This window comes from Leucopleurus acutus, assembly GCF_964270905.1.
Source record: "Leucopleurus acutus genome assembly, chromosome: 4".
Lineage (NCBI taxonomy): Eukaryota > Metazoa > Chordata > Mammalia > Artiodactyla > Delphinidae > Leucopleurus > Leucopleurus acutus.
In genome coordinates, this window is record NC_139146.1 from 33237168 (window position 1) to 33252827 (window position 15660).

General features: G+C 34.4%; 1 protein-coding gene across 2 annotated transcripts in view; it reads left to right on the top strand.

The window, feature by feature from the left end:
• Positions 1 to 15660, top strand: part of TBCK (TBC1 domain containing kinase) — a 231941-nt gene that overhangs the window by 44579 nt on the left and 171702 nt on the right. For both annotated transcript variants that reach the window (XM_082838412.1, XM_082838411.1), the window contains 3 exons: positions 1876 to 1990; positions 3470 to 3543; positions 8070 to 8211. In XM_082838412.1, the coding sequence (XP_082694538.1) occupies positions 1876 to 1990; positions 3470 to 3543; positions 8070 to 8211 (331 nt within the window). The remainder of the gene's footprint in view (positions 1 to 1875; positions 1991 to 3469; positions 3544 to 8069; positions 8212 to 15660) is intronic.

The following is a 15660-nucleotide window of genomic DNA, read 5'->3' on the forward strand; positions in this document are numbered from 1 at the left end:
GAAAACACAAACTGCTAGAGATGGTTACTTCTGGAAAGTCAGACAAGGATGAGAAGAGAGAGAGATTTTAACTTTTCATCTCTTGTTCTTTCTTATGGTTTTAATTTAGAGGAGGGAGTCATAGTGAAATTATTCTTTTTTTAAATTGTATTTGGCCTTCTTTTTATGTCAAGTTTATTGCGATTAATTTACATACCTTACAATTTACCCTTTTTAGTGTGCAGTTAAATCAGATTGACCAACTCAGTCCTATAACCATCATCAAAATTTGAAATAGAACAATTCCATCATGTAAAATTTTCTCATACTCCTTTGTATCAACCCATTCCCTCCACCCAAGCCCATGACAATCAGTGATCTTTTAACTTAACACTTTTTATTTAATGTGGGTTCCTTGTAACCTGAATATAATCAAGTGTGAATTGGTGAGTTTGGAGCAGTTACATATAATGTAATGGTTGATATATCTGAATTAAAATCTGTTAATTGGGCTTCCCTGGTGGCGCAGTGGTTGAGAGTCCGCCTGCCGATGCAGGGGACGCGGGTTCATGCCCCGGTCCGGGAGGATCCCACATGGCGCGGAGTGGCTGGGCCCGTGAGCCATGACTGCTGAGCCTGTACGTCCGGAGCCTGTGCTCCGCAGTGGGAGAGGTCACAACAGTGAGAGGCCCGCGTACCGCAAAAAAAAAAAGAAAAAAAAATCTGTTAATTGTTTTCTAATTGTTCCATTTGTTCTTTGTTCTTTTTTCCTTTTATTTGCCCTGCTTTTAGGTTGACTTTTTTTTAATATAATTTCATTGTATCTCTATTATTAGCTTGTTGTTTATACCTTTTAAAGAATTAATTTAGTTGTTACCCTCATATTTATTTAGTTTTTTAAAGTCTGATTTAAAGTGTAAAAAAAAAAAAAGGGGGGGAAGAAAAGAGATCTGGACCCAAATGTTAATATTAGTGGTTTGAGGATTAAGTTTGAATTATTCTCCCCTACTTTTCTGTATATTCTTCCTAACTTCCTATATGAATGATGTTTTATTTAAAAAAAAAAAAAAAAAGGAGAGAGAGAGGGAGAGGAAGAGAGAGAGCAAGACAAAGAAACTGGGCATCCCTGTGGAAGTTGGCTTAAGACAGAATAGGATAAGAAAGAAATGTTTGATAAATTACTGGAGGTTGCTTTGTGGCTTGATCTGGAAAGTAAGCTCAGGTCTATCTGCTATAAAATATATTATAGCTATTTTTCAGGGACATAGGTGTTATGTCTTGAGCAAGATAGGTGGTTTTCATTGACTTAGTTCTGCCATATATCTGCAAGTGTCCTGATAATTTGGCAAAGTCCAACCTGCTGAAGGTCAAGGTCATTTGTATACCACCAATATTAAACTACCTTCGTGGAAGAATTATACTTCAATTAGAGTAGCCTTTAGAAAACTACGTTCTTTGTCAGATCAATTCTGTTGTAAGTGGAAAATCAAAAATATGTCGAAGTAAATAGTTTAGAAAATGTGTAGAGTCTATTTTCTCTGAATAGGGGAGGTACAATAAAAATATAGCTCTTTGGGGAATTCCCTGGTGGTTCCAGTGGTTAGGACTCTGCACTTTCACTGCTGAAAGTCTGGGTTCAATCCCTGGTCAGGGAACTAAAATCTCACAAGGCACATGGCCCAAAAAATAAATAAATAAATAAATAAATAAATAAATAAATAAATACACACACACACACACACACACATATATATATACACACACATATATATATACACACATATATATATATCTCTTTGAATTTTATCACTGAACCTCATTTTATTTCTTAAAACAGATTCTATATCTGCTTTGTAATTGACCTATTGATCTGTGACTCTTTTGTTTTCTTTGTAGATATTCAAAGGTTTTGTGCATAGCATTTGAGATACTTCAGGGCTTGCAGTATATGAACAAACATGGTATAGTACACCGGGCACTGTCTCCTCATAATATCCTTTTGGATCGAAAGGTAATCATCAAATAGTATATTAAATATTTGCTTTTTATTTCACATTGGAAGCTACTGAAATCAGGCCCACTTAGTTAATCAGAGGGACTGTAGAATTAGAATATGTCTTAAGAGTATTCATAGTGAAAAGATTATACAAATGTAATATACTTGTGGTTAAAAAAAAAGTATCTCTAAATTATTTGAATCCGTGTGTCTTTCACATTCATTATTCTTTTTTCCCCAGACCCATTTTCTAACTTGTTTTGTTTTTCCTTCCATTCATTTTCTAAAAGATACATACACATTGTGTCTTCCCAATCCACTCCTTCTCTGAATTTGCTTTCATCTTAAGAAAGATTCTCTGACTATTTACATAGAATATTTTTCTCATAGCACAACTGAATTGTGTTTTTTCCACTTTATTCTTCTTTCCTACTTCCTCTTTTCACTTTATTCCTCATTTATTTTCTTTGTTTACCAGCTGTTCATACCTAGCTTCTTTTTTTAATTGGAGTGCTGATTCTCTACTTGGAAATCTTATGGGGGATTTCTAAGAAGCTAGTCAACCTCTAAGAGAATTATGGGTAGCAAGGTGGTATTTTTTCAGGACTAATCATAATTTCATTCTTTTTCATAAGCATATAAAATTCTTTTGAGGAAATATTTTCTGGGGAATTATTTTTTGTATTAGTAGGATTATTCTTTTTCTCTGACTTTCTTCCAGACTTTCAGTATATATACCCTATGATATTAAAAATAAAGATAAAATGGTGCTCATTTATTTCATACTTATGGTAGTAGAGTATCTAACTGTCTGAATTGTTTTAAAATATAAATGTTTTGTAATTCTGGGAAATAGAGTTCTTGAGAAAAAGAAAACAACTTTTAAATTGACTATGGTTTTATAAAGTCTTAAACATCTAAAGGGGGAAAACCTTAAGGGACTTCTAAATTTGTTTTGCCTTTTAAGAATCTTGCTTTTGTGATCATTATGCTTATTCTCAAACAGTATAAAAAATTGTTGGGAATCAAGCAGATTCACTAATATCTTGATTTGTGAACTGACCTTTCCAAGTTAAAAATGTCCATGTCAAGTTTAAATTATAACATTGTGAGTGGACTTGCAACTCCCTGAAAAAATTTTCTTTTGTGAAAATTACCACAATATATTCTAATTGAGGATTCGAGACAACTAAGAACATTTTTGCTATTTAGAGAAGCCCAGAAAATAATAAGCAGCAAAAATTTTTAAATGTTGTCATTTTGATATATAAAATATGTATGTGTGTATATATATGTTTGTAATGAATATAAAGCAGACTTCAAACACTGACAAATAGTTTTTAATAAAATTATGGCAAATTAAAATATAATATTTTCTTAATGTATCTGACTATATGATAGTGTCCTTATTTATAAAATGTATAATCATAATTTTCCCTGTCAGTGATATTAAAATATTTTATAATGATTTTTTTTCTTCCTTTATTATTATAGGGACATGTTAAATTGGCTAAATTTGGACTTTATCACATGACAGCATATGGTGATGATGTTGATTTCCCAATTGGGTAAGAATTTTTTTTTTCTGAGTTCCAGCTTAAACTTTCTAATCTTTAATGAAGTGTGTATTTTGTTAATTTATTATTTTTGACATAAAACTACCTTTTTAAAATTAAAAATATCTTAATTTTCCAAATACTTCTAAGAGTAGACAATGAGTTTTTCCCAGTATACAAAAGGTCCCTGATGTTGATCTTTCATTGAATTGGTAGTGAGGCTAGCAGATTATTGATTTTCTTCACCTTATAATGCTTACTAAAATTAATTTTATTTCATTCAGAATTAGGTAAATTTAAGGCAAGAAGGCTGACAAGATTCTCACTTAATGATAATGTATGTTCCTCAAAAAACAGAAAAATCACTCTCATATTATCTTCTAATATTTCTAAGTTTAATTCCCTGTTCTTTAAGATGTAGTTGTACATTAAGCTTCAAGTCGAGACACTGTAGCTGTCAGAGGTAATGGGATGGATTCTCTAACTGAAAGTCTGTGTTTAAGTTTGGAGAGGTTCTGACATGGAATTCCAGATTTACGTTAGCCTCCAAAAAAGGAATGAAAGTTTATTTCATCCTGGACTCAATTGAATGCTTTGATATAGATGTTTGTATTATATTTATTGTTTGGTTGCTTTTTAAACATGTTAATAATATAATTCTTTTATAAGTGTTTAATTTTAGATACATAGAAGTTACAAAATAGTACAAAAATTTCCTGTATAGCCTTAACTCAGACTCCCCAAATGTTAACATTTCACTACATTTTTTTCTCTTTCTTTTATCTTACACATATATATGTATTTGTGTATATTTTTTTCTGAATTATTTAAGAATTATTAGTGTATATAATGGCCTTTTACCCCTCAATACTTCAGTTTGTATTTCCTAAAGTAAGGAATTTTCTTACATAACCACAAAACAATTATCAAAATCAGCAAATTAAAATGATATAATACAATTTTCTAGAGACCTTAAGCATATTTCTTAATTGCTGTGAGATTCTGTTTAATAGTATCAATTTGTGTTTTGCTTTTTGGGCTCCCTAAAGTCAGTTCTGTCACTCCATTATTGGGAATTATGGTTTGGAGTCATGGAGTATGTTTCTGCAGGAAAACATTGCCTAAAAACTTAACTAGATGTTTTTAAAAAAAGATCTCATTTATAAATTACCTTTTATCTTTGGAAGTTAGCTTATAGTTTTGTCACTTAAAATTTTCATTAGCTTGGCCGTAGCTATAATCTTAAAATAAATTGTTTAGTCGTTCCTTCCTTTATTAAGAAAATATTTATCAAATACATTTTCTTATGGCTGCTGGATATACAAACATGGATAAGATAGGTTCCCATTCTTCAAGAAGCTCATTATTTAATGGGAAATTTTCTGTTTTGATGGCCTACTTATTAATGTGCATAAATTCATAGTCTTACAGTTTTACATACCAAAACTTGTGGTTGTAGGCAACAAACAATTGTTTTCACAAGCACAAAAACAATATTTTATAAAAATAGCCTACGCTCTATTTGTTTTAAAAAAAACCTTTTGAAATAATAAAATTCAGTTCATAATAAAGCTCTGGTATCTTCATCATATGTAATAATTGCCTTTTAAAATAGCTTTTAGGCAGCTGTAGTTAATGTGCGTCTTCATTTTGTCTAAATTTGTATGAGAGAGAACTCCAAAAACCATACAAACAAAAATTAACTTTTTGCCTTTTACTTAAAGGTTCTTTAGGTTATAGTGATGAATAGAAGAAAGGAAGTGATTTTTCTTAAAGCACATCAAGGATTTTGAAGAGTTGTGTTTGAATTTAAAATGCTTGGATAGAATTGGTCTCATGTGCCATTTGGTTTGGCTTACTTTGAAGTCTTTGACCCAAAAGGTCTGACCAGAAAGTATCAAAGAGCAAAATGTGAAACATTAGCCAGGAAAAATAAAGTGATCAAACAGCTAAGTCATGAAAGAAAATATTTACACCAGAAGAAGCTTGCAGTTGATTCAAAAGACAAATATTAAAGAACAACAAAGTAAAATGTTAACATCTGTTTCAAAATATTGTAAAGAGTTAGAAATCGGACATTCATTTTATTTGGCCAGTAGCTTAATACCTTGTTAAAGCATCAGACAGATGGTGAAAGCCACTTACATTTATCTCACCAGTCATACTCACGGCAGAGTTCTGGTAAGAGGGTTAAAATGCTATGCTAAAGAAGAGACACTTGTTGAAAGGAGATCATTTACATTTAAAAATCCTAAGTTTTATTATTTTTATTAATTAACAAGACCTTGATAGAAAGGAAATTAGAATTTTGGGAGCAAAAGTCACCTCTATACTTCCAGAGATCACCAGTCAGAAGTTTTAGATATAACAATTTACCCATAGTATTGCTTGACTTTTCACTACCCATGCTGTTATTTTGGGGTTAGATGTGCTGGAAATCAGGATTAAAAATGAACAGTTTACCTTCTGGATGTATCATGCTAATGATGACAAAGCTAAAACATTGCATATGTGTCATATTTTTCATTTTTAGAAAACTTCTTTATGTATTCACTAATATTTATAACAGTTTTGTGAGGTAGGCATTATTATTCCTATTTTATAGATTAAGAAACCCAAATCATATATAGAATATGTGATAGGACTGAAGTTAGAATACAGGTATTATAATATTAAGTTCATTGCTTTTCTACTAGACTCCACTTGTCTCCAGAGGTTTCACACATTCATTTAGAAGATCGATATGATCACCTTAGGGTAAAATGACATCATAGTACAAATTTATGTGTATGAAAATGTGCCTCAGCCTCTTTAGTTATCAAGGAAATACAAATTAAAACTACAACGGTGTGTAGGTCCCACCCACCAGATGGCCAAACATTAGAAAGTCTGTCACTGCTGTCTAACAAGTGTTGGAGAAGTAAGCAATAGGATCTGTTGTACACTGCTCGTGGGAGTATAAATTGATACAATCCCTTTCAAAAAACATTTGGCATGATATTATAAAGTTGAAAGTGCACATGTCTTATGGCCTAGAAATTCAATCCTAGGTTTATACCCTTGGGTAAACTTTTGCAGATGTACACATAGTATTTCTAGGAACATTGTTTATAATATAAAAAGACAGGAAATAACTTAAATGCCTATTGACATTAGAGTGAATAAATTATGATATATTCATAAAATAGAAGTAAAAACTAATGACTTAAATCTACATGCAACTATATAGATGGCTCTTTTAAATAACATTGATTAAAAAAGCAAATCACAGAGGAATACCATCAGCATAATTCCAATACTATAAAGTTCAGAAATGTGCTTGACTAAACAATATACTTTTTAGGGTTACAAACATATGGTAAAGCTATAAAGAAATGGAAGAGAATTATAAACACAAAAATTCCAGTTGTCTGTTCCTTTTGGGGGATACCAGGGAGGTATAATTAGGGAGAAGCAGAGAGGGACCTTTAGTGATAATTTCATATTCTTTACTTAAACTTCTTGATAGGTACATGGGTGTTCTTTTAAACTTTATTCTTTATACCTTATTCATTTAATCTGTCTTTTGTATTTACTAAAGCAATTTTCAAAAAATTTGTGTTGGTGAAGGTAAGGGGAAATAGGCACTCATATTGCTTATGAGAATATAAATAGCCATAACCTGAAAGGGCAACTTGGCAACATGAATCAAAATTTAAAATGCATCTACCTTATGACTTTGTAGTGCCATGTCTAGGAATTTGTCTTTCGTCTACACATACATATTCATGGGAAAGGGAATATTTGTAATATATCCACGTCAGCATTGTTTGTAATAGCAAAAGAGTGGAACTTCCAACATATCCTTCTTCAGAGTTGCATTAAGTAAATTAAATGCATCAATGCAATGAAATTATTGGCAGTTTTCAAAAAGAATGAGGCAAATCTATACTTATTTTTTTAGAATGATCTCTAAAATATATTTTGAGTGAGAAAGGGTACAGAATAGTGCATATAGTGTGCTTCCCTATGGGGCAATGATGATGGGTGATAAAGTTTATTTATACATACATATGTGTGGGTGACTGGAGTACAGAGATGGGAGAAAGTCTTACCTTTCAATTTATATATTTTTACAGATTTTGACATTGCTACTATTCAAAAGAATAAATACTATTTTCAAAGATAATATATGCTTTAAATAAGAGTTAAGTATAAAGAGAAGATAGGCAGTAAGGAAGAAGGAAAAACGCCTGGAAACCTGGAAAGCTGCAAGAAGGCAATATGTTAACACAGAGGAGAGCAAAGAAAGGAACTAATATTGCAGACACACGATAGGTTTTAAATTATTTGAGACTCATGTATTTGCTCTTGATTCCTAGACATAGAAGCCTGTATTATGTTTAGTTTAGAATTCTTCCTAGAAAGAGTTGTTCGTCTAATTGCATTGAGCTTTTACATAGGTCGTACTGTACTGATAGTAAAAATGTACCACTACATACTTCTTTTCCCCTTTCTAGCTCATAGTAATTTTTCATTTCTAAAATATACCATTTTAGGTATCCATCATACTTGGCACCTGAGGTAATTGCACAAGGAATTTTCAAAACCAATGATCATGTGCCAAGTGAGAAACCGTTGCCTTCTGGCCCCAAATCAGATGTCTGGTCTCTTGGAATCATTTTATTTGAGCTTTGTGTGGTATGTATAAAGAAATAGTAAACTCATAAAAATAAATTGTATGTTTCTTAGAAAAGTATTTTTGGATACGAAGGCTATTTAGTAATATCAATAGCATGTTTTTGCTTTGCAAATTGACTAGATAACAGAGAAAAAAATCTCAATTTGACTTCGTAAAAAATCCTGTTTGACAATTTATTTGTATATTATTTTGTTATATCTAGAAATATTGACGCTTTTATTAAGTATTAAAAATATACACTGTACTGGGCTTCCCTGGCGGCGCAGTGGTTGAGAGTCCGCCTGCCGATGCAGGGGACACGGGTTCGTGCCCCAGTCTGGGACGATCCCACATGCCGCGGAGTGGCTGGGCCCGTGAGCCATGGCCGCTGAGCCTGCACGTCTGGAGCCTGTGCTCCACAACGGGAGAGGCCACAACAGTGAGAGGCCCGCGTACCGCAAAAAAAAAAAAAAAATATATATATATATATATACACTGTACTAAGTGTAAAAAATTAAGCATATTTAGAAACATTTACACTAAAACTGCTTACATGCTTTGGTATGTTCATTCTCTCTCTCCCTTCTGTGGTATTCTTTCTTCCTTAAATCCCTTCTCCTCTGTTATTCTGTCTCCTGTAAGACTGACTTTGTAACTGAGTTGGCTTTTTATGAGGCCTTCCTGAAATATCCTCTATATTTATTAGGGTAATAAAGACTATACAGCTATTAAAAACAAATGAATTAAAACTGCAGTAGCTTAAAAAACACAGATGTTTTTCTCCCTCATGTAACAGTCCACAGAAAGTTAGGGTGGGCTCTGTTCCACAGCATCATGAAAAAACTTAGGCTATCAGGAATGGCTCCACCATTCTCACCACCTGATTTCCAAAGATGCTCTCTTTATCCTCTTTTTTAGCTATAAGGAAAGAAGAGGAGTGAATTCATGGTAACTGTCTTTAAAAAGATGTTATAAAAGTTGCAGATATCAACTCTGTTCTTTTCACTAGTGGCACTTTACTCATGTAGGTTCAACAGAATACAAATGCCTAAATATTCAGAAAGAAGATCAGGATGGATTTGGAGAGACAACTAATATTTTGTCAATCCTCCCTCCAAATACCTGCCAGGGTTAGTTCCTGTCTTCTTTTCTCTCCTTTTCTATTTTAGCATTTGTCATGTTTGTCTACATGGACAATAAGGTCGTTAAAGGCACACATTTTTATTATTCATCTGTTGTTCTGTCTTCCAAGAGATGTTTTTTTAACATCTTTATTGGAGTATAATTGCTTTACAATGGTGTGTTAGTTTCTGCTTTATAACAAAGTGAATCAGCTATACGTATACATATGTTCCCATATCTGTTACCTCTTGCGTCTCCCTCCCACCCTCCCTATCCCACCCCTCTAGGTGGTCACAAAGCACCGAGCTGATCTCTCTGTGCTATGCAGCTGCTTCCCACTAGCTATCTGTTTTACATTTGATAGTATATATAAGTCCACTCTCTTACTTCGTCCCAGCTTACCCTTCCCCCTCCCCATGTCCTCAAATCCATTCTCTACGTCTTTGTTCCTGTCCTGCCCCTAGGTTCTTCATAACCATTTTTTTTTCTTTTTAGAATCCATATGTATGTGTTAGCATACAGTATTTCTTTTTCTCTTTCTGACTTACTTCACTCTGTATGTCAGAATCTAGGTCCATCACTACAAATAACTCAATTTCATTTCGTTTTATGGCTGAGTAATATGCCATTGTATATATGTACCACATCTTCTTTATCCATTCATCTGTTGATGGACACTTAGGTTGCTACCATGTCCTGGTTACTGTAAATAAAGCTGCAATGAACATTTTGGTACATGACTCTTTTTGAATTATGGTTTTCTCAGGGTATATGCCCAGTAGTGCACATGCTGGGTCATACGGTAGTTCTATTTTTAGTTTTTTAGGGAACCTCCATACTGTTCTCCATAGTGGCTGTATCAATTTACATTCCCACCAACAGTGCAAGAGGGTTCCCTTTTCTCCACACCCTCTCCAGGATTTATTGTTTGTACATTTTTTGATGATGGCCATTCTGAACAGTGTGAGTTGTTACCTCATTGTAGTTTTGATTTGCATTTCTCTAATGATTAGTGATGTTGAGCGTTCTTTCATGTGTTTTTTGGCAATCTGTATATCTTCTTTGGAGAAATGTCTATTTAGGTCTTCTGCCCATTATTGGATTGGGTTGTTTGTTTTTTTGATATTGAGCTGCATGAGCTACTTGTAAATTTTGGAGATTAATCCTTTGTCAGTTGCTTCATTTGCAAATATTCTCTCCCATTCTGAGGCTTGTCCTTTTGTCTTGTTTATGGTTTCCTTTGCTGTGCAAAAGCTTTGAAGTTTCATTCGGTCCCATTTGTTTATTTTTGTTTTTATTTCCATTTCTCTAGGAAGTGGGTCAAAAAGGATCTTGCTGTGATTTATGTCATAGAGTGTTCTGCCTATGTTTTCCTCTAAGAGTCTTACAGTGTCTGGCCTTACATTTCGGTCTTTAATCTATTTTTAGTTTATTTTTGTGTATGGTGTTAGGGAGTGTTCTAATTTCATTGTTTGACATGTAGCTGTCCAGTCTTCCCAGCACCACTTATTGAAGAGGCTGTCTTTTCTCCATTGTATATTCTTGTCTCCTTTATCAAAAATAACATGACCATATTTGTGTGGGTTTATCGCTGGGCTTTCTATCCTGTTCCATTGATCTATATTTCTGTTTTTGTGCCAGTACCATACTGTCTTGATTACTGTAACTTTGTAGTAAGGTCTGAAGTCAAGGAGCCTGATTCCTCCAGCTCCGTTTTCCTTTCTCAAGATTGCATTGGCTATTCAGGGTCTTTTGTGTTTCCATACAAATTGTGCAATTTTTTGTTCTAGTCCTGTGAAAAATGCCATTGGTAGTTTCATAGGGATTGCATTGAATCTGTAGATTGCTTTGGGTAGTATAGCCATTTTCACAATGTTGATTCTTCCAATCCAAGAACATGATATATCTCTCCATGTGTTTGTATCATCTTTAATTTCTTTCATCAGTGTCTTATAGTTTTCTACATACAAGTCTTTGGCCTCCTTAGGTAGGTTTATTCCTAGGTATTTTGTTCTTTTTGTTGCATTGGTAAATGGGAGTGTTTCCTTAATTTCCATTTCAGATATTTCATCATTAGTGTTTAAGGATGCAAGTTATTTCTGTGCATTAATTTTGTATCCTGCTACTTTACCAAATTCATTCATTTGCTTTAGCAGTTTTCTGATAGAGTCTTTAGGACGCTCTGTGTGTAGTGTCATGTCACCTGCAAACAGTGACAGCTTTACTTCTTCTTTTCCGATTTGGATTCTTTTTATTTCTTTTTCTTCTCTGATTGCTGTGGATAAAACTTCCAAAGCAATGATGAATAATAGTGGTGAAAGTAGGCAACCTTGTCTTTTTTCTGACCTTAGTGGAAATGCTTTCAGTTTTTCACCATTTAGAACAATGTTGGCTGTGGGTTTGTCATATATGACCTTTATTATGTGGAGGTAAGTTCCCTCTTTGCCTACTTTCTGGAGGGTTTTTATCATTAATGGATGTTGAATTTTGTCAAAAGCTTTTTCTGCATCTATTGAGATGATCATATGGTTTTTCTCCTTCAATTTCTTAATATGGTGTATCACAATGATTGATTTGCATATACTGAAGAATCCTTGCATTCCTGGGAAGAAACCTACTTGATCATGGTGTATGATCCTTTTAATGTGCTGCTGGATTCTGTTTGCTAGTATTTTGTTGAGGATTTTTGCACCTATGTTCATCAGTGATATTGGCCTGTAGTTTTCTGTCTTTGTGACATCTTTGTCTGTTTTTGGTATCATAGTGATGGTGGCCTCATAGAATGAGTTTGGGAGTGTTCCTTCCTCTGCAATTTTTTTGAAGAGTTTGAGAAGGTTGAGTTAGCTCTTCTCTAAATGTTTGATAGAATTCGCCTGTGAAGCCATCTCGTCCTGGGCTTTTGTTTGTTGGAAGATTTTTAATCACAGTCTCAATTTCAGTGCTAGTGATTGGTCTGTTTATTTTTTCTATTCTTCCCGGTTTAGTCTCGGAAGGTTGTGCTTTTCTAAGAATGTGTCCATTTCTTACAGGTTGTCCATTTTATTGGCATATAGTTGCTTGTAGTAATCTCTCATGATCCTTTGTATTTCTGCAGTGTCAGTTGTTATTTCTCCTTTTTCATTTCTAATTCTGTTGATTTGAGTCTTCTCCATGTTTTACTTGATGAGTCTGGCTAATGGTTTATCAATTTTGTTTATCTTCTCAAGGAACCAGCTTTTAGTTTTATTGATCTTTGCTATCCTTTCCTTCATTTCATTTTCATTTATTTCTAATCTGATCTTTACGATTTCTTTCCTTCTGCTAACTTTGGGGTGTTTTTGTTCTTCTTTCTCTAATTGCTTTAGGTATATGGTTAGGTTGTTTATTTGAGATGTTTCTTGTTTCTTAAACTTTGCTATAAACTTCCCTCTTAGAACTGCTTTTGCTGCATCCCACAGGTTTTGGGTCATCGTCTTTTCATTGTCATTTGTTTCTAGGTATTTTTTGATTTCCTCTTTGATTTCTTCAGTGATCTCTTGGTTATTTAGTAGTGTATTGTTTAGCCTCCATGTGTTTGTATTTTTTACAGATTTTTTCCTGTAATTGATACCTAGTCCCATAGTGTTGTGGTCAGAAAAGACCCTTGATACACTTTCAATTTTCTTAAATTTACCAAGGCTTGATTTGTGACCCAAGGTATGATGTATCCTGGAGAATGTTCCATGAGCACTTGAGAAGAAAGTGTATTCTGTTGTTTTTAGATGGAATGTCCTGTAAATATCAATTAAGTCCATCTTGCTTAATGTATCATTTAAAGCTTGTGTTTCCTTATTTATTTTCATTTTGAATGATCTGCCCACTGGTGAAAGTCGGGTGTTAAAGTCCCCTACTATGATTGTGTTACTGTCAATTTCCCTATTTATGGCTGTTAGCATTTGCCTTATGTACTGAGGTGCTCCTATGTTGGGTGCATAAATATTTATAATTGTTATATCTTCTTCTTGGATTGATCCCTTGATCATTATGTAGTGTCCTTCTTTGTCTCTTGTAATTGTCTTTGTTTTAAAGTCTATTTTGTCTGATATGAGAATTGCTACTCCACCTTTCTTTTGATTTCCATTTGCATGGAATATCTTTTTCCTTCCCCTCACTTTCAGTCTGTATGTGTCCCTAGGTCTGAAGTGGGTCTCTTGTAGACTGCATATGCACGGGTCTTGTTTTTGTATCCATTCAGCCAGTGTATGTCTTTTGGTTGGAGCATGTAATCCATTTACATTAGAGGTAATTATCAATATGTATGTTCCTATTACCATTCTCTTAACTCTTTTGGGTTTGTTATTGTAGGTCTTTTCCTTCACTTGTGTTTCCTGCCTAGAGAAGTTCCTTAAGCATTTGTTGTAAAGCTGGTTTGGTGGTGCTGAATTCTCTTAGCTTTTGCTTGTCTGTAAAGGTTTTAATTTCTCCATCGATCTGAATGAGATCCTTGCTGGGTAGAGTAATCTTGGTTGTAGGTTTTTCCCTTTCATCACTTTAAATATGTCCAGCCACTCCCTTCTGGCTTGCAGAGTTTCTGCTGAAAGATCAGCTGTTAACCTTATGGGGATTTCCTTGTATGTTATTTGTTGTTTTTCCTTTGCTGCTTTTATTATTTTTTCTTTGTATTTAATTTTTGATAGTTTGATTGATATGTGTATTGACGTGTTCCTCCTTGGATTTTTCCTGTATGAGACTCTTTGCGCTTCCTGGACTTGATTAACTATTTCCTTTCCCATATTAGGGACGTTTTCTATTATAATCTCTTCAAGTATTTTCCCAGTCCCTTTCTTTTTCTCTTCTTCTTCTGGGACCCCTATAATTCAAATATTGGTGTGTTTAATGTTGTCACAGAGGTCTCTGAGAGTCTCCTCAATTCTTTTCATTCTTTTTTCTTTATTCTGCTCTGCAGTAGTTACTTGCACTCTTTTACCTTCCAGGTCACTTATCCATTCTTCTGTATCAGTTTTTCTGCTATTGATTCCTTCTAGAGAATTTTTAATTTCATTTATTGTGTCCTTCATCATTTTTTGTTTGCTCTTTAGTTCTTCTAGGTCCTTGTAAAACGTTTCTTGTATTTTCTCCATTCTATTTCCAAGATTTGCATCCACTTTTTTTATCATTACTCTGAATTCTTTTTCAGGTAGCCTGCCTATTTCCTCTTCATTTGTTTGGTGTGGTGGGTTTTTACCTTGCTCCTTCATCTGCTGTGTGTTTCTCTGTCTTCTCATTTTGCTTAACTTACTGTGCTTGGGGGTCTCCTTTTTGCAGGCTGCAGGTTCATAGTTCCCATCATTTTTGGTGTCTGTCCCCAGAGGCTAAGGTTGGTTTAGTGGGTGTGTAGGCGTCTTGGTGGAGGGGACTAGTGCCTGTGTTCTGGTGGATGTGGCTGGATGTTGTCTTTCTTGTGGGCAGAACCACGTCTGGTGGTGTGTTTTGGGGTATCTGTGACCTTATGATTTTAGGCAGCCTCTCTGGTAATGGGTGGGGTTGTTTTCTTGTCTTGCTAATTGTTTGTTGTAGGGTGTCCAGCACTGTAACTTGCTGGTCATTGAGTGGATCTGGGTTTTAGCATTGAGACGGAGATCTCTGGGAAAGCTTTTGCCATTTGATATTATGTGGGGCCAGTAGGTCTCCGGTGTATCAATATCCTGCACTCGGCTCTCCCACCTTAGAGCTATAGGCCTGATACCCAGCCGGAGCACCAAGACCCTGTCAGCCACAAGGCTCAGAAGTAAAGGGAGAAAAAAAGAAAGAATTAAAGAAAGAATAAAATAAAATCAAGTTAAAAAATTAAAATAAAAAATTATTAAAAGTAAAAAAATTAATAAGTAATTTCAAAAAGGAAAAATAAACGAAAGAAAGAAGAGAGCAACCAAACCAAAAAACAAATCCACCAGTGATAAGAAGCGCTAAAATCTATACTAAAAACAACAACAACAAAAAACGGACAGACAGAACCCTCGGACAAATGGTAAAAGCAAAGCTATACAGACAAAAAAATGACACAGAGAAGCATACACATACACACTCACAAAAAGAGAAAAAGGAAAAAAATATATATACCGTTGCTCCCAAAGTCCACCTCCTCAATTTTGGGTTGATTCGTTGTCCATTCAGGTATTCCACAGATGCAGGGTACATCATGTTGATTTTGGAGATTTAATCTGTTGCTCCTGAGGCTGCTGGGAGAGATTTCCCTTTCTCTTCTTTGTTCACAGATGCTGGGGTTCAGCTTTGGATTTGGCCCTGCCTGTGCACGTAGGTCGCCTGAGGGCATCTGTTCTTTGCTCAGACCCGACAGGGTTAAAGGAGGGGCTGATTAGGGGGCTCTG